The sequence below is a fragment of the Scyliorhinus torazame genome, chromosome 8, assembly GCF_047496885.1.
Source record: "Scyliorhinus torazame isolate Kashiwa2021f chromosome 8, sScyTor2.1, whole genome shotgun sequence".
Classification (NCBI taxonomy): Eukaryota; Metazoa; Chordata; class Chondrichthyes; order Carcharhiniformes; family Scyliorhinidae; genus Scyliorhinus; species Scyliorhinus torazame.
Window position 1 is genome coordinate 160298557 of NC_092714.1, and position 18880 is coordinate 160317436.

Below are 18880 nucleotides of genomic sequence, written 5' to 3' on the forward strand. Positions count from 1 at the left end.
CAGCTCCAGGGTCCCAGATTCGATTCCCGGCTTGGGTCACTGTCTGTGCGGACTCTGCACGTTCTCCCCGTGTCTGCGTGGGTTTCCTCCGGGTGCTCCGGTTTTCTCCCACAGTCCGAAGATGTGCAGGTTAGGTGGATTGGCCATGCTAAATTGCCCTTCATGTCCAAAAAGGTTGGGTGGGGTTACTGGGTTACAGGGATGGGGTGAAGATGTGGGCTTAGGTAGGGTGCTCCTTCCAAGGGCTGGTGCAGCTCGATGGGTCGAATGGCCTCCTGCACTGTAAATTCTATGATTCTATGACCCCTGCAGTGCTAATGGAATCCATTCGGCTCATCTAGTCTGCACTGACCCCCCCACCCCCTCCCTCTGCCCGTAAACCATTAACCTTGGCCAATCCGCCTAACCTGCACATTTTTTGGACTGTGAACCAGATGAGTATTTGTGTCAATGAATGTTCACCATTACTGAGACTAGCTTTAAATTCCAGATTTATTAATTCATTTAAATTCCACCAGCTGCCATGGTGGGATTTGAACACAAATTGCCAGTACATTACACAGAGAACGCTGGAAAAATCAGCAGGTCCAGCAGCATCCGTACTGAGGAAACAGAGTTGACATTTCGAATGCAGATGGCCTTCTTCATAACTAAAGAGAGGGAAGAATGTGTTGGATATTATGTTGTGTAAGAGGGGGGAGAACAGTTGGGATAGGGATTATTGGGAGTTGGGAAAGATTGCAACAATGTGGCAAAACTTCAGAACAAGTGACAAATGGCTGGGTGGAGGAAGAGGGAGCGAAGGATTTTGCATGGGAACAATACATGTTTGGGATATAATAAAAGGTTGAAGTTGGAGAAGAAAGGTCACAATCTATAGTTGTTGAACTCAATGTTGAGTCTTGAGGGCTGTCATGCGATTTTATTTATTAATGAGAAACGCCTGGCCCTCTGGAACACAGGTACTGTATCATCTCTCTGCCAACAGCTCTCCTTTGAAGGATGTGTTCAGCATTAGGGTCGATGGAATTGAGGAATGCATTGAGGATTTGGTTTAGTGGGGTTTTAAACACGACGGAGTTATCATCGGATTTCATCCTTCTTCCTTTTAATCTGTGCTGCTATTAACATCTGGGAAGAATATTCTACAAAGTTTGTATGATTTGCTAGGTTTGCTCAATTTAAATTTAATGTGTCACCAGATCACGTTTGTAATTTCAGCTCTCATATAGAAATCCTGTAATTCACACCTGAAAATTTTAATTTATTTCAAAAATTCAGAGGTTTTGAGGATTTATGAATGTAGTTTATACATGAGAAATATTTGCCATAAATCTTGTAGACTCAGTCTGGTTTGTTAAAATATCTGGACTGGTTGTTGGGCTGTTTTCATTTGTATACTGCCCTATCCATTCTAAATACTTATAAACTTTAGTGTAAACTCCATATTTGCCCTCGCGGGCGCACCCTTCTCCCCAACTTACAATTCCTGTTAAAAACCAACTGCCCTTGTACTCTGTGACATGAGGTCCTCCGCTATCGCCTTTACAGGAGTCTTTCATTTCCTTATAGTAACCTGCACAGAACATGTTTTCAGTAATGATATTATCAGTAGTCCGTCGACACTCTGATGTCTGAACCAGTGGTACTTTGAGTCTCTGCAGTTTTGGGGCAACTATCCCACCTTCCAAGCGCCTCCCCCAGCCGCTCACTATCGAGTATCGGATATGTCTCAACTCGCGCAAAGCAAAACTTCGTTTAGGTAAACAGACAGGGACTGCATAATCATCTAAAACAATAGGAACATCGAGTTTCAGCAGGGCAATGTCATTGTCAATGGTTCTCGTATTATAGTTCTCATGGAGGATCATTCTCGACACATTCCTTCTTTGTTCGGTAAATTCTTCTTGCTTTAGCTGGTGTTCACCTTCAGACAGAAATGTGAGAATTTAAAACATCTCGCAGTTTAAATTAATCGAATTATAATTTGGAGTAAAAATTGGAAATTACCAGTTTCTGCTCTTAAAAGCATCCCTTTAACCAATCACTACCAAAAACTCGCTTGCAGCATGTTCCCAAATCAAATTCATGAACCAGGTCTATCGCAATATTTCTGAGAATCGCAAACCAACCTATTTCTGAACAATCTAATCCAAGCACACAATCCTCGCCAAACCTAATCGCAAATACACAATCCCGGATAAATCTAATCCTGGATATGCAATCCCAAACTAATCTAACCCCGAATACATATCTCAAACCAATCTAATCCCGAATACGCAATCCCAAACCAATTCTATCCTACATACAGAGTCCCAAACCAATCTAACCCAAATCACACAAATCCCCATCCAATATAACCACGAATGCACAAATCCCAAACGAATCTAACCATAAATACACAATCCCCAACCAATCTATCCACAAATACACAATCCCAAACCAACTAATCCCAAATACTCCATCCCAAAGCGTAATCTAATTATTCTAAATAGACAACCCGGACCAATCTAATATGGAATACACAGTCCCAAACCAATCGAATCCTGAACACGCAATTCCAAACAATTCTAATCCCATACAAAAACTCAAAGCAACCAAATATGTAATACATTATCCCAAATCAATCTAGCCTCGAATAGACAATACCAAACCTTTCTAATACCAAATACGCAATCAAAAAGCAATTCAACCCCATATACACATTCCCACACTGATTTAATCACAAATATGCAACCCTAAACCAATCCAATCCTGAATATGCAATTCCAAACCAATCTAATCCAGAATAGACAATCCCAAACCAATATAACCTGAATACACAATCCCAAACCAATTTAACCCCAAATACATTGTCAGCACGGTAACATAGTGGTTCGTACTGTGGCTTCACAGCGCCAGGGTCCCAGGTTCGATTCCCGGCTTGGGTCACTGTGCGGAGTCTGTATGTTCGCCCCGTGTCTGTGTGGGTTTCGACCGGGTGCTCCGGTTTCCTCCCACAGTCCAGACGTGCAGGTTAGGTGGATTGACCACACTAAATTGCCCTTAGTATCCAAAAAGGTGAGGAGAAGTTATTGGGTTGGGGGATATGGTGGATAAGTGGGTCGGTGCACACTCGATGGGCTGAATGGCCTCTTTCTGCACTGTATGTTCTATGTACACAATCTCTAACCAATTAAATCTGAATACACAATCCCAAACCAATCTAATCTTAAATACACAGCACCAAACCAATCTATCCCCAATAATAATAATAATCTTTATTATTGTCACAAGTAGGCTTACATTAACACTGCAATGAAGTTACTGTGAAAATCCCCCAGTCGCCACATTCCGGCGTCTTTTCGGGTACACTGAGGGAGAATTCAGAATGTCCAATTCACTTAACGAGCATGTTTTTCGGGATTGTGAGAGGAAACCGGAGAATCCGGAGGAAACCCACGCAGACACGGGGAGAAAGTGAAGGCTCTGCATAGACAGTGACCTAAACTGGGACTCAAACCCAGCTCCCTGGCGCTGTGAAGCAACAGTGCTATCCACTGTGCAACCGTGCCATATGCAATCCCAAACAAATCTAACCCCGAATACATAATCCCAAATCAACCTAACCCCACATTCACAATCATCAACAAATCTAACCCCAAATACACAATCCCCAGCCATTTATAATCCAAATGCCCAATCCCAAACCAATCTAACCCCGAGTACACAATCCAAAACCAATCTAATCCCGAATACACAATCCCAAACCAAATGAACCCCAAATTCACAATCCCAAACAATCTAACACCAAATACACAATCCCCAACCAATATAACACCAAAAACACAATCCCCAACCAATCTAACACCAAATACACAATCCCCAACCAATCTAACACCGAATACACAATCCCCAAACAATCTAACACCAAAAACACAATCCCCAACCAATCTAACACCAAATACACAATCCCCAAACAATCTGATGCACGATCAATGACCACTAAAGCTTTAATAAGCTAGATGTTTCCCCAGCAGTTCAGGTACAGAATGAAGGCTGCTGGGGCAGCACGGGTTCTTATACCCCGCCTATCAGGGCGGAGCTATTATACATTCTAACCAATAGAAAGCATACAGTTTCCACCAATGGTGCTTTAGCCTATCAGGTACCGTAATACCTATAATACCACATTCACCCCCTGTGGTGGCCTGAAACTACAAAACATGGCAACATGGTATAATTAGTTATGGAGGTACGGTAATACCTCCGAACAGTGTTTAGTAACTATTAACAAGTCTGATAGCTATGTACATTTGATGGTTTATATTTACAGATGAAGCATCTTACATCTTCATCTTACAGATGAAGTTAAAATGAAGCAATCAGGCGATCGGGGGCCCTGGTTGTCCTCTGTGATCGTCGGAGCTTCGGTGGTGACTCCGGTGGAGGCTCGGGCGTCTGTGACTCCGGGAGCGTGGCTTCGATCTCCATGGCAGCTTCGACACCCCTGGATGGCGCTGGTGGGGAAAACGGCTGACCTGGGAAGGGAGCGCCTGCATGGGGCGTCGGTGGGTAAGGGGGCCTAGTCGGGGGCGGCGGAAGGACCGATCCTCCTGTGAGGTGCGGCGGTGGAGGAGACGGTGGGACTGGTGGCTGGAATGTGCGTGGGGCTCCGGCGGGCGCCAGGTCCCGTAGGGAGACAGTATCTTGTCGGCCGTCGGGGTAGGCATACTGGGGGTTAGCATGGAGCAGATGGACCATCTCGACCAACGGGTCCGACTTGTGCGCCCGCACGTGTTTCCGGAGCAGGATGGGTCCGGGTGCTGCCAGCCAGGTCGGGAGCGAGGTCCCAGAGGAGAACTTCCTAGGGAAGACAAGGAAATGTTCGTGAGGTGTCTGATTGGTGGTCGTACAAAGCAGTGACCGGATGGAGTGGAGGGCATCTGGGAGGACTTCTTGCCAGCGGGAGACTGGGAGGTTCCTGGACCGTAGGGCCAGTTGGACGGTCTCCCAGATCGTTCCGTTCTCCCTTTCTACCTGTCCGTTACCCCGGGGGTTGTAACTGGTCGTCCTGCTCGAGGCGATGCCCTTGCTGAGCAGGAATTGACGCAGTTCGTCGCTCATAAAGGAGGACCCCCTATCACTGTGTATGTAAGTGGGGAACCCGAACAGTGCAAAGATGATATGGAGGGCCTTGATGACGGTGGTTGCGGTCATGTCGGGGAAGGGGATGGCGAATGGGAACCGGGAGTACTCGTCAATCACGTTCAGGAAGTACGTGTTGCAGTCGGTGGAGGGGAGGGGGCCTTTGAAGTCCATGCTGCGGCGTTCAAAGGGACGGGAAGCCTTTATCAGGTGCACTTTCTCTGGTCGGTAGAAGTGCGGTTTGCACTCCGCGCAGATTTGGCAGTCCCTGGTGGCTGTCCTGACCTCCTTGATGGAGTAGGGCAGAAAATAGAAAATAGAAAATACAGCACAGAACAGGCCCTTCGGCCCACGATGTTGTGCCGAACCTTTGTCCTAGATTAATCATAGATTATCATTGAATTTACAGTGCAGAAGTAGGCCATTCGGCCCCCTGAGTCTGCACCGGCTCTTGGAAAGAGCACCCTACCCAAACTCAACACCTCCACCCAACACCATGGGCAATTTTGGACACTAAGGGCAATTTATCCTGGCCAATCCACCTACCCTGCACATCTTTGGACTGTGGGAGGAAACCGGAGCACCCGGAGGAAACCCACGCAGACACGGGGAGGACGTGCAGACTCCGCACAGACCCAAGACGGAATCGAACCTGGGACCCTGGAGCTGTGAAACAATTGTGCTATCCACAATGCTACCGTGCTGCCCTCAAGAACAAATAAATCTACACTATATCATTTTACAGTAATCCATGTACCTATCCAATAGCTGCTTGAAGGTCCCTAATGTTTCCGACTCAACTACTTCCATAGGCAGTACTTCCATGCCCCCACTACTCTCTGGGTAAAGAACCTACCTCTGATATCCCTCCTATATCTTCCCCCTTTCATCTTAAATTTATGTCCCCTTGTTCCACCCGGGGAAAATGTCTCTGACTGTCTACTCTATCTATTCCCCTGATCATCTTATAAACCTCTATCAAGTCGCCCCTCATCCTTCTCCGTTCTAATGAGAAAAGGCCAGCACCCTCAACCTTTCCTCGTAAGACCTACTCTCCATTCCAGGTAACATCCTGGTAAATCTTCTTTGTACCTTTTCCAAAGCTTCCACATCCTTCCTAAAATGAGGTGACCAGAACTGTACACAGTACTCCAAATGAGGCCTTACCAAAGTTTTGTACAGCTGCATCATCACCTCACGGCTCTTAAATTCAATCCGTCTGTTAATGAACGCGAGCACACCATAGGCCTTCTTCACAGCTCTATCCACTTGAGTGGCAACTTTCAAAGATGTATGAACATAGACCCCAAGATCTCTCTGCTCCTCCACATTGCCAAGAACTCTACCGTTAACCCTGTATTCCGCATTCATATTTGTCCTTCCAAAATGGACAACCTCACACTTTTCAGGGTTAAACTCCATCTGCCACTTCTCAGCCCAGCTCTGCATCCTATCTACACTGCAGGTTGCGGGTCTTGACAAAATGGAAAAAGCGAGTGACCCCCGGGTGGCGGAGGTCCTCGTGTAGGGCTCGGAGGCGGTCCACTTGTGTGGTGGCACATGTGCCGTGGGACAGGGCGTCAGGAGGCTCGTTTAGCTTCCCGATACAAGATCTCGTAGTTGTAGGTGGAGAGTTTGATCCTCCACCGCAAGATCTTGTTGTTTTTTATCTTGCCCCGCTGTGCATTATCGAACATGAAAGCAACCGACTGTTGGTCAGTGAGGAGAGTGAATCTCCTGCCGGCCAGGTAATGCCTCCAGTGTCGCACAGCTTCTACTATGGCCTGGGCCTCTTTTTCGACTGAGGAGTGGCGGATTTCGGAAGCATGGAGGGTACGGGAGAAGAAGGCCATGGGTCTGCCCGCTTGGCTGAGGGTGGCCGCCAGAGCTACGTCGGACGCATTGCTCTTGACCTGGAAGGGGACGGACTCGTCGATGGCGTCCTTCGTGACCTTTGCAACATCTGCTTTGATGCGGCTGAAGGCCTGGCGGGCCTCTATCGACAGGGGAAAAACTGTGGATTGGATCAGGGGACGGGCCTTGTCAGCGTAGTTGGGGACCCATAGAGCGTAGAGCGTAGTAGCTAAAAAATCCTAGGCAACATTTCAGGGCCTTGGAGCAGTGAGGGAGGGGAAACTCCATAAGGGGGCGCATGCGCTCAGGGTCGGGGCCTATAACTCCATTTCGCACTACGTGGCTGAGGATGGCTAGACGGTCCATGCTAAACACGCATTTATCTTTGTTGTATGTAAGGTTCAAGATTTTAGCGGTCTGGAGAAAGTTTCGGGGGTTGGTGTCGTGATCCTGCTGGTCATGGCCGCAGATGGTGACATTATCGAGATACGGGAATGTTGCCCGTAAACTGTACCGGTCAACCATTCGGTCCATCTTGCGCTGGAAGACCGAGACCCCGTTGGTGACACCGAAGGGAACCCTTAAGAAGTGATAGAGCCGCCCATCTGCCTCGAAGGCAGTGTATATGCGGTCACTAGTACGGATGGGGAGCTGGTGGTAGGCGGACTTGAGATCCACCGTGGAGAAAACCTTATAATGCGTGATCCTGTTTACCAGGTCGGATATGCAGGGGAGTGGGTACGCATCCAGCTGCGTAAACCTGTTGATGGTCTGACTGTAGTCGATGACCATCCTATGCTTCTCCCCGGTCTTTACCACCACTACTTGAGCTCTCCAAGGGCTGTTACTGGCTTCAATGACACCTTTCCTCAGTAGCCTTTGGACCTCTGACCTAATAAAGATCCGGCCCTGGGTACTGTAGCGTCTGCTCCTGGTGGTGACGGGTTTGCAATCCGAGGTGAGGTTCGCAAACAGGGAAGGGGGGTCGACCTTAAGGGTCGCGAGGCCGCAAACAGTAAGGGGGGATATAGGGCCGCCAAATTGGAAGGTCAGACTTTGAAGGTTACACTGGAAGTCTAAACCCAGGCGTGTAGCCACACAGAGGTGGGGAAGGACGTAGAGACGGAAATTTTTGAACTCCCTTCCCTGGACTGTGAGGTTTGCTACACAAAACCCCTTTATCTCCACTGAGTGTGAACCAGAAGCCAGGGAGATTTTTTTGATTATGGGATGGATGAGGAGAGAGCAGCGCCTTACCGTGTCAGAGTGTATGAAGCACTCCGTGCTCCCAGAGTCGATTAGGCAGGACATCTCGTGCCCGTTGATGAATACGGTCGACGTAGCGGTTGAGAGTGTTCGAGGCCAAGACTGGTCCAGAGTCACCGAGGCTAATCGCAGCAGTTCAGAGTTCTCTTCGGGCAGTGCGTGGTCAGCTGAGCTGGGGGTCCTGGGGGTTCATCCAAGATGGCGTCTCCCATTGGTCGCGGGCGTTCCTGGAGGTCACGTCCAGGGAGCCGGCAAGGGCACGTGCCTCCTTGAGACCCAGAGTGTCTTTCTCTAGCAGTCGCTTGCGAATTTGTGAGGATAGCATACCTGCCACGAAAGAGTCCCGGACCAAGAGTTCAGTGTGTTCGCTCGCCGAAACTTGCGGGCAGCTGCAGTTTCTCCCCAACACCAGGAGTGCATGGTAGAATTTTTCCAGCGATTTCCCCAGGGGTTTGTCGCCTTGTTGCAAGCAGGTGCCGGGCGTAGATTTGGTTTACCGGGCGAATACAATGTCCTTTTAGCAGCTCTCTTGCAGTCTTCCGCTTCCTCGACGAGGGTGTAAATCTCCAGGCTCCCCCTTGAGTGCAGGACGTGTAGTTTCTGCTCTCCCGTGGGTTTGTTTTCGGCCGTCCCGAGATACCCTTTAAAGCGCGCCAGCTAGTGCTTAAAGATTGCCGCTGATTTCACCGCGTGGGGGCTGAGTTGCAGACACTCCGGCTTGATTCGGAGCTCCATCCTTTCTTCTTAAAAAACTAGCTTATTAAATTGATGCACGATCAATGACCACTAAAGCGAGGTTGTCGTCCAACTGAAGGCTTTAATAAGCTAGATGTTACCCCCAGCAGCTCAGGTACAGAATGAAGGCTGATGGGGCGGCACGGGTTCTTATGCCCCGCCTATCAGGGCGGAGCTATCATACATTCGAACCAATAAAAAGCATACAGTTTCCACCAATGGTGCTTTAGCCCATCAGGTACTGTAATACCTATAATACCACACAATCTAACACCAAAAACGCAAACCCCAACCAATCTAACCATGAATATGCAATTCCAGACCAAACTCACCCCGGGTGCACACTCCTGAACCAATCTAATCCCAAATACACAATCCCAAACCAATCTAACCCTGAATCAGCAATTTCAGACCAACCTAACCCCAAGTACACAATCCCAAACAATCTACTCCTGAATATGCAATCCCAAAACAATCTTAATCCTGAATACACAATCCCAAACCAACCTAATCCAAAATACACAATTCTGGACCAATCTAACCCCAAATACACAATGATAGACCAATCTAATCCTGAATACACATTCCCAAAGCAATCTAATTATTCTGAATTCACAACCCTGGACCAATCTAATCTGTAATACACAATCCCAAATCAATCTAACACCAAATATACAATCCCAAATCAATCAAATCGTGAATACGCAATCCCAAACCTAAATACACAATTCCAAACAATTCTATTCCCAAATACACAATTCTGGACCAATCAAATATGGGATACGCAATCCCAAATCAATCTAACCCCGAATACACAACGCTAATCCTTTCTAATCTTGAATATTAAATCACATACCAATCTAACCCCACATACGGAACCCCATGCCAATTAAATGACAAATTCAAATTCACAAACCTAAACCAATCCAATCCTGAATTCACAATCACAAACCAATCAAACCCCAAATACACAATTTAACCCTGAATGCACAATTGCAAACCAATCTAACCATGAATATGCAATCCCAAACCAATCTAATACCAAGTAAACAATCCCAAACCAATCTAATCCGAATACTCAATCCCAAACCAACCTAATCCATAATACTGGACCAATCTAATCTCAAATACACAATTACAGACCAATCTAGTACTGAATACATATTCCCAAACCAATTTAATCCAGAATACACAATCTCAAACCAATTTAATACAAAATAAACAATCCCAAATCAACCTAATCCCGAACATACAATTCTGGACCAATCTAACCCCAAATACACAATTACAGATCAATCTAATCCCGAATAGGCAATCCCAAACCAATATAATCCCGAATAAAACAAAGAACAAAGAAAAGTATAGCACGGAAACAGGCCCTTCGGCCCTCCCAGTCTGTGCCGACCATGCTGCCTGTCTAAACTAAAACCTTCTACACTTCCTGGGTCCGTAGCCCTTTATTTCCATCCTATTCATGTATTTGTCAAGGTGCATCTTAAACGTCACTGTCGTCCCTGTTTCCACCACCTCCTCCGGCAGTGAGTTCCAGTCACCCACTACCCTCTGTATAAAAAACATGCCTCGTACAGCGCCTCTAAAACTTGCCCCTCGCACCTTAAACCTATGGCCCCTAGTAATTGACCTCTCTACCCTGGGGAAAAAGCTCTGACTATCCACTCTGTCTATGCCCCTCATAATTTTGTAGACCTCTATCAGGTCGCCCCTCAACCTCAGTCGTTCCAGTGAGAACAAACCAAGTTTATTCAACTGCTCCTCATAGCTAATGCCCTCCATACCAGACAACATCCTGGTAAATCTCTTCTGCACCCTCTCTAAAGCCTCCACATCCTTCTGGTAGTGTGGCGACCAGAATTGAACACTATACTCCAAGTGTGGCCTAACAAAGGTTCTATACAGCTGCAACATGACTTGCCAATTCTTGTACTCAAGGCCGTATGCCTTCTTGACTACTTTCTCCACCTGTGTTGCCCCTTTCAGTAACCTGTCGACCTGTACACCTAAATCTCTCTGACTGTCAATACTCTTGAGGGTTCTACCATTCACTGTATATTCCCTACCTGCATTAGACCTTCCAAAATGCATTACCTCACATTTGTCTGGATTAAACTCCACCTGCCATCACTCCGACCAAATCTCCAAACGATCTAAATCCTGCTGTATCCTCTGACAGTCCTCATCGCTATGTGCAATTCCACCAACCTTTTTGTCATCTGCAAACTTACTAATCAGACCAGTTGCACTTTCCTCCAAATCATTTATATACTACGAACAGCAAAGGTCCCAGCACTGGTCCCTGCGGAACACCACTGGTCACAGCCCTCCAATCAGAAAAGCACCCTTTCAATGCTACTCTCTGCCTTCTATGACCTAGCCAGTTCTGTATCCATCTTGCCAGCTCACCCCTGATCCCGTGTGACTTCACCTTTTGTACCAGTCTGCCATGAGGGACCTTGTCAAAGACCTTACTGAAGTCCATATGGACAACATCCACTGCCCTACCTGCATCAGTCATCTTTGTGACTTCTTCGAAAAACTCCTATCAAGTTAGTGAGACACGACCTCCCCTTCACAAAACCATGCTGCCTCTCACTAATACGTCCATTTGCTTCCAAATGGGAGTACATCCTGTCTCGAAGAATTCTCCCCAGTAATTTCCCTACTACTGATGTAAGGCTCACAGGCCTGTAGTTCCCTGGATTATCCTTGCTACCCTTCTTAAACAAAGGAACAACATTGGCTATTCTCCAGTCCTCCGGGACATCACCTGAAGACAGTGAAGATCCAAAAATTTCTGTCAAGGCCTCAGCAACTTCCTCTCTAGCCTCCTTCAGTCTTCTGGGTAGATCCCATCAGGCCTTGGGGACTTATCTACCTTAATATTTTTCAAGACGCCCAACACCTCGTCTTTTTGGATCTCAATGTGACCCAGGCTATCGTTATACCCTTCGCCAGACTCAACATCTACCAATTCCTTCTCTTTGGTGAATACTGATGCAAAGTATTCATTTACTACCTTGCCTATTTCCTCTGGCTCCATACATAGATTCTCTTGCCTGTCCTTCAGTGGGCCAACTCTTTCCCTGGCTACCCTCATGCTTTTTATGTACGTGTAAAAAGCCTTGGGATTTTCCTTAACCCTATTTGCCAATGACTTTTCGTGATCCCTTTTAGCCCTTGCTTAAGTAATAGGCAATCCCAAATCAATATAATCCTGAATAGGCATCCCAAACCAATCAAATTATTATGAATATACAACCCTGGACCAATCTAATCTGGAATACACAATCTCATATCAATCTAACCTGAATACACAATCCCAAACCAATCAAATCCTGAATATGCATTCACAAACCATTGCAATCATGAATACGCAATTCCAAATAATTCTAACCCCAAATACACAATCTCAGACCAATTAATTATGGAATACACAATCCCAAATCAATCGAACGCCAAATACACAATTCCAAACCTTTCTAATCCCGAATGTTACAATCCATACAATCAAATATGGAATACACAATCCAATACCAATTTAATCATGAATATGTAATCAGTACGGTAGCACAGTGTGGTAGTATGCATTAGGGGTCATGTGGGACTGTGAAGCCATGCTGTCATTGGCTGACAGATCCCGGGTCCTGGTTGGACGTTAACCTCTAGCTCCGCCCTGAAGGCGGAGTATAAGTACCTGGAGCCCTCCCCCGCAGGTAGTCTACTACTGAACTGCGGGGGAAACAGTCACGCTTAATAAAGCCTCATCGACTTCACTCTATTCGTCTCACGGAGTTTTTGTGCGCTACAATTTATTAAGCGTGCCTAAAAAGGACTATGGAGCTCAGGATCATCCCGGAATGCCTGAGGATCAGCCCCCACGCAGTGAACGCAGCAGCAGCTTTCAAGCATTGGCAGACTTGTTTCGAGGCCTACCTCAGAACGGCCACCGGCCGGGTTACAGAAGACCAAAAACTACAGGTCCTGCACTCGAGGTTAAGCACGGAGATTTTCTCTTTCATCGAAGACGCAGAGGATTTCCAGACGGCGTTCGCAGCACTGAAAAGTCTCTATGCCGCCCAGTAAACCAGATCTACGCTCGCTATCAACTCGCAACGAGACGGCAAAGTCCCGGAGAATCGATAGATGAATTCTACGCCGCGCTACTAATTTTGGGACGAGCCTGCAGCTGCCCGTCGGTGAACGCAAATGAACACACGGACATGTTAATGCGCGATGCTTTTGTGGCAGGTATGAACTCCTCCCAAATCCGCCAAAGACTTCTAGAAAAAGAGTCGCTAGGACTCTCAGAGGCACGGGCCCTAGCAGCCTCCCTAGACGTGGCCGCGCGTAATACCCGCGCCTACGGCCCCGACCGCGCGGCAGCCCATTGGGCTCCATACATACCCATCGTGACAAACCCACCCCCCCCGGACACCCCACAGGCTTGCGCGGTTCAAACGCCAAGTCGCACCGGGGGCGCCCGCTGCTATTTCTGTGGCCAGGCGAAACACCCCCGGCCCGTTCAGCGATCTGCAAGAGCTGCGGAAAAAAGGACCATTTCGCGGTTGTGTGCCGGTCCCGCGAGGTCGCCGCTGTCCCGGGAGAACAGGAAGCCCTGCACGCCGCTTACGCTCCCCAACCCCCCCAGCGCCCCATGTACGACCCGCAGGCGCAGCCACTCGGGGTCCCGACCACCGCGGTCCCGGGAGAACAGGGAGCCCTGCACGCCGCTTACGCTCCCCAACCCCCCCCCCCCCACACCCCATGTATGACCCGCCGGCGCTACCAATTTGGGTCCCGACCACCGCTGTCCCCAGAGATGAGGGAGCCCCGCGCGTTCCTAACGCTCCCCAACCCCCTCAGCGCCCCATGTGCGACCCGCAGACGCCGCCATTTTGGGTCCCGGCCACCACGAGGGGAGGAAGGGCGCCGCCATCTTGGACCACCCCAGACCTGTACGACGCATGGGGGTGGCCATTTTGTCCACACCCGCCGCCATCTTGTGACCCCTCCGCCATGTGCGATGCATGGGGGCAGCCATTTTGTTCATCCCCGACGCCATCTTGGACGGCAACAACGGACCCCAGTGTCGACGGCTCCACGGGGTTCGAAGAAGACGCTCAACTACTACAACCACGTCTCGCTTCAATAACGCTGGACCAAGCTCGGCCCCGGACACTCCAGACGACGACGACAACGGTGCTGATAAACGGGCACGAGACACCATGCCTAGTCGACTCCGGGAGCACGGAGAGCTTTATCCACCCCGACACGGTAAGACGCTGTTCCTTGACCACCCATCCCAGCGCACAAAAGATTTCCCTAGCTGCAGGATCCCACTCCGTACAGATCAAAGGTTTCTGCATAGTTACCCTAACGGTGCAGGGGAGGGAGTTCAAAAACTACAGGCTCCACGTCCTTCCCCAACTCTGCGCCCCCACATTACTGGGATTAGACTTCCAGTGCAATCTACAGAGCCTTACCTTCAAATTCGGCGGCCCAATACCCCCACTCACTATCTGCGGCCTCGCAACCCTCAAGGTGCAACCCCCGTCCTTGTTTGCGAACCTCACCCCGGATTGCAAACCCGTCGCCACTAGGAGCAGACGGTACAGCGCCCAGGACCGGACCTTCATTCGGTCCGAAGTCCAGCGGCTACTAAAGGAAGGCATAATCCAGGCAGTAATAGTCCCTGGAGAGCACAGGTGGTAGTAGTGAAGACAGGGGAGAAGCAAAGGATGGTCATAGACTATAGCCAGACCATCAACAGGTACACACAACTAGACGCGAACCCTCTCCCCCGCATATCCGACATGGTCAATCGGATTGCCCAATATAAAGTCTTCTCCACCGTGGACCTCAAGTCCGCCTACCATCAGCTCCCCATCCGCCCAAGCGACCGCAAGTACACAGCCTTCGAGGCAGACGGGCGATTATACCATTTCCTAAGGGTCCCATTTGGCGTCACAAACGGGGTCTCGGTCTTCCAACGTGAGATGGACCGAATGGTTGATCAACACGGGTTGCGGGCCAAGTTCCCGTATCTCGACAATGTAACCATCTGCGGCCACGACCAGCAGGACCACGACGCCAACCTCCAAAAATTCCTCCAGACCGCTAAAGCCTTGAACCTCACGTACAACGAGGACAAGTGCGTTTTTAGCACCAACCGGCTAGCCATCCTGGGCTACGTAGTGCGCAATGGGATAATAGGCCCCGACCTCGAACATATGCGCGCCCTCATGGAATTTCCCCTCCCGCACTGCACAAAAGCCCTGAAACGCTGCCTGGGTTTTTTTTCATACTACGCCCAGTGGGTCCCCCAGTACGCAGACAAGGCCCGCCCCCTAATACAGACCACGACCTTCCCTCTGTCGACAGAGGATTGCCAGGCCTTCAGCCGCATCAAAGCGGATATCGCAAAGGCCACGATGCGCGCCATCGACGAGTCCCTCCCCTCCCAGGTCGAGAGCGACGCCTCCGACGTAGCTCTAGCGGCCACCCTTAACCAAGCGGGCAGACCCATGGCCTTTTTCTCCCGAACCCTCCACGCTTCAGAAATCCGCCACTCCTCAGTGGAGAAGGAAGCACAAGCCATAGTGGAAGCTGTGCGACATTGGAGGCATTACCTGGCCGGCAGGAGATTCACTCTCCTCACGGACCAACGGTCGGTAGCCTTCATGTTCGATAATGCACAGCGGGGCAAAATCAAAAACGACAAGATCTTAAGGTGGAGGATCGAGCTCTCCACCTTCAACTACGAGATCTTGTATCGTCCCGGAAAGCTGAATGAGCCGTCCGATGCCCTATCCCGCGGCACATGTGCCAACGCACAAATTAACCGCCTCCAAACCCTCCACGAGGACCTCTGCCACCCGGGGATCACTCGGTTTTTCCACTTTATCAAGTCCCGCAACCTCCCATACTCCTTAGAGGACGTCCGTACAGTCACAAGGAACTGCCACATCTGCGCAGAGTGCAAACCGCATTTTTTCAGGCCGGATGGTGCGCACCTGATTAAGGCTTCCCGCCCCTTTGAACGCCTTAGTCTGGATTTTAAAGGACCCCTCCCCTCCACCGACCGCAACATATACTTCCTTAATGTGGTGGACGAGTACTCCCGCTTCCCATTCGCCATCCCCTGTTCTGACATGACCGCGGCCACAGTCATTAAAGCCCTGAACACCATATTCACACTGTTCGGTTGCCCCGCATACGTCCACAGCGACAGGGGGTCCTCTGAGTGACGAGCTGCGCCAGTTCCTGCTCAGCAACGGGATAGCATCGAGCAGGATGACCAGCTACAACCCCCGGGGGAACGGGCAAGTAGAGAGGGAGAACGGCACGGTCTGGAAGATCGTCCTACTGGCCCTACGGTCCAGGGACCTCCCAGTTTCCCGGTGGCAGGAGGTCCTTCCGGACACCCTCCACTCCATCCGGTCACTGCTGTGTACCAGCACTAATCAAACGCCTCATGAGCGCCTCCTTGTCTTCCCCAGGAAGTCCTCCTCTGGAACGTCGCTGCCGACCTGGCTGGCGGCCCCAGGACCCATCTTGCTCCGAAAGCACGTGCGGGCGCACAAGTCGGACCCGTTGGTCGAAAGGGTTCACCTCCTTCACGCGAACCCGCAGTACGCCTACGTGGAGTACCCCAACGGCCGACAGGACACGGTCTCTCTGCGAGATCTGGCGCCCGCCGGCAACACACACACCACCCCGACACCAATCACCCAACCCCCCCCCCTTCCTGCCACCGCCGCACCCCGCGACCGCCCCCTTCCCAGGAGGATCGGTCCTCCTCCCAGGCCCGACCAGGAATGAAGCCCAAGCTGAAACCGTAAGGCTCCCGGAGAAGACAACACCGGAACGAGCACCACCACCACCGGGGCCGAGGCGATCGACACGGACGACCAGACCGCCCGACCGACTCGTGGCATCGATCTAACAGTACAATATGGACTTTTAACGAGAACATTTTGTCTTTTCCTGACGATTACTGTAAATAGTTTGAAACAAAAAAAAAAAAAACCTTGTACATACTGTTATAACATGTGAAAGTTGGAGCAGAGATTTAAAAAGAGCGGGAGCTGCGAGTCGGAGCAGAGATTTAAAAAGCGTGGGAACTGCGAGACGGAGCGGAGATTTAAAAAGCGCAGGAGCTGCGAGTCGGAGCGGAGATTTAAAAAGAGCGGGAGCTGCGAGTCAGAGTGGAGATTTAAAAAGGGTAGGAGCTGCTAGTCAGAGCAGAGATTTAAAAAGAGCGGGAGCTGCGAGTCGGAGCGTAGATTTAAAAAGAGCGGGAGCTGCGAGTCGGAGCGGAGATTTAAAAAGCGCAGGAGCTGCTAGTCGGAGCGGAGATTTAAAAAGAGCGGGAGCTGCGAGTCGGAGCGTAGATTTAAAAAGCGCAAGAGCTGCTAGTCAGAGCGGAGATTTAAAAAGAGCGGGAGCTGCGAGTCGGAGCAGAGATTTAAAAAGCGCGGGAGCTGAGAGTCAGAGGGGAGATTTAAAAAGCGCAGGAGCTGCGAGTCGGAGCAGAGATTTAAAAAGCGCAGGAGCTGCCAGTCGGAGCGGAGATTTAAAAAGAGTGGGAGCTGCGAATTGGCGCGGAGATTTAAAAAGCGCAGGAGCTGCGAGTCGGAGCGGAGATTTAAAGAGTGGGAGCTGCGAGTTGGAGCAGAGATTTAAAAAGAGCGGGAGCTGCAAGACGGAGCAGAGATTTAAAAAGAGCGGGAGCTACAAGTCGGAGCAGAGATTTAAAAAGCGCGGGAGATGCGAGTCGGAGCGTAGATTTAAAAAGCACAGGAGCTGCGAGTCGGAGCAGTGATTTAAAAAGCGCAGGAGCTGCGAGTCGGAGCAGAGATTTAAAAAGAGTGGGAGCTGCGAGTCGGAGCGGAAATTTAAAAAGAGCGGGAGCTGCAAGTCGGAGCGGAGATTTAAAAAGTGAGGGAGCTGCGAGTCGGAGCGGAGATTAAAAAGCACGGGAGCTGCGAGTCGGAACAGAGCGGGAGTTGCAAGTCGGAGCAGAGATTTAAAAAGCGCGGGAGCTGCGAGTCGGAGCGGAGATTTAAAAAGCGCAGGAGCTGCGAGTCGGAGCGGAGATTTAAAAAGAGTGGGAGCTGCGAGTCGGAGCAGAGATTTAAAAAGCACAGGAGCTGAGAGTCAGAGCGGAGATTTTAAAAGCGCAGGAGCTGCGAGTCGGAGCGGAGTCTTAAAAAGAGCGGGAGCTGCGAGTCAGAGCAGAGATTTAAAAAGAGCGGGAGCTGCAAGTCGGAGCAGAGATTTAAAAAGCGCGGGAGCTGCGAGTCGGAGCGGAGATTTAAAAAGTGCGGGAGCTGCTAGTCGGAGCAGAGATTTAAAAAGTGCGGGAGCTGCGAGTAGGAGCAGAGATTTAAAAAGAGTGGGAGCTGCGAGTCGGAGCAGAGATTTAAAAAGCGCAGGAGCTGAGAGTCAGAGCGGAGATTTAAAAAGCGCAGGAGCTGCGAGTCGGATCGGAGATTTAAAAAGCGCAGGAGCTGCGAGTCGGAGCGGAGATTTAAAAAGCGCGGGAGCTGTGAGTCGGAGCGGAGATTTAAAAAGCGCAGGAGCTGCGAGTCGGAACAGAGATTTAAAAAGAGCGGGAGTTGCAAGTCGGAGCAGAGATTTAAAAAGCGCGGGAGCTGCGAGTCAGAGCGGAGATTTAAAAAGCGCAGGAGCTGCGAGTTGGAGCGGAGATTTAAAAAGAGTGGGAGCTGCGAGTCGGAGCAGAGATTTAAAAAGCGCAGGAGCTGAGAGTCAGAGCGGAGATTTAAAAAGCGCAGGAGCTGCGAGTCGGATCGGAGAATTAAAAAGCGCAGGAGCTGCGAGTCGGAGCGGAGATTTAAAAAGCGCGGGAGCTGTGAGT

At 49.9% G+C, this 18880-nt stretch overlaps 1 protein-coding gene across 1 annotated transcript in view; it reads right to left on the reverse strand.

The window, feature by feature from the left end:
- Positions 1 to 474: 474 nt before the first annotated feature.
- Positions 475 to 18880, reverse strand: part of LOC140428230 (coagulation factor VII-like) — a 187516-nt gene continuing 169110 nt past the window's right edge. The window contains 1 exon segment of the mRNA XM_072514477.1: positions 475 to 1927. Within this exon segment, the coding sequence (XP_072370578.1) occupies positions 1308 to 1927 (620 nt within the window). The 3' untranslated portion in view covers positions 475 to 1307.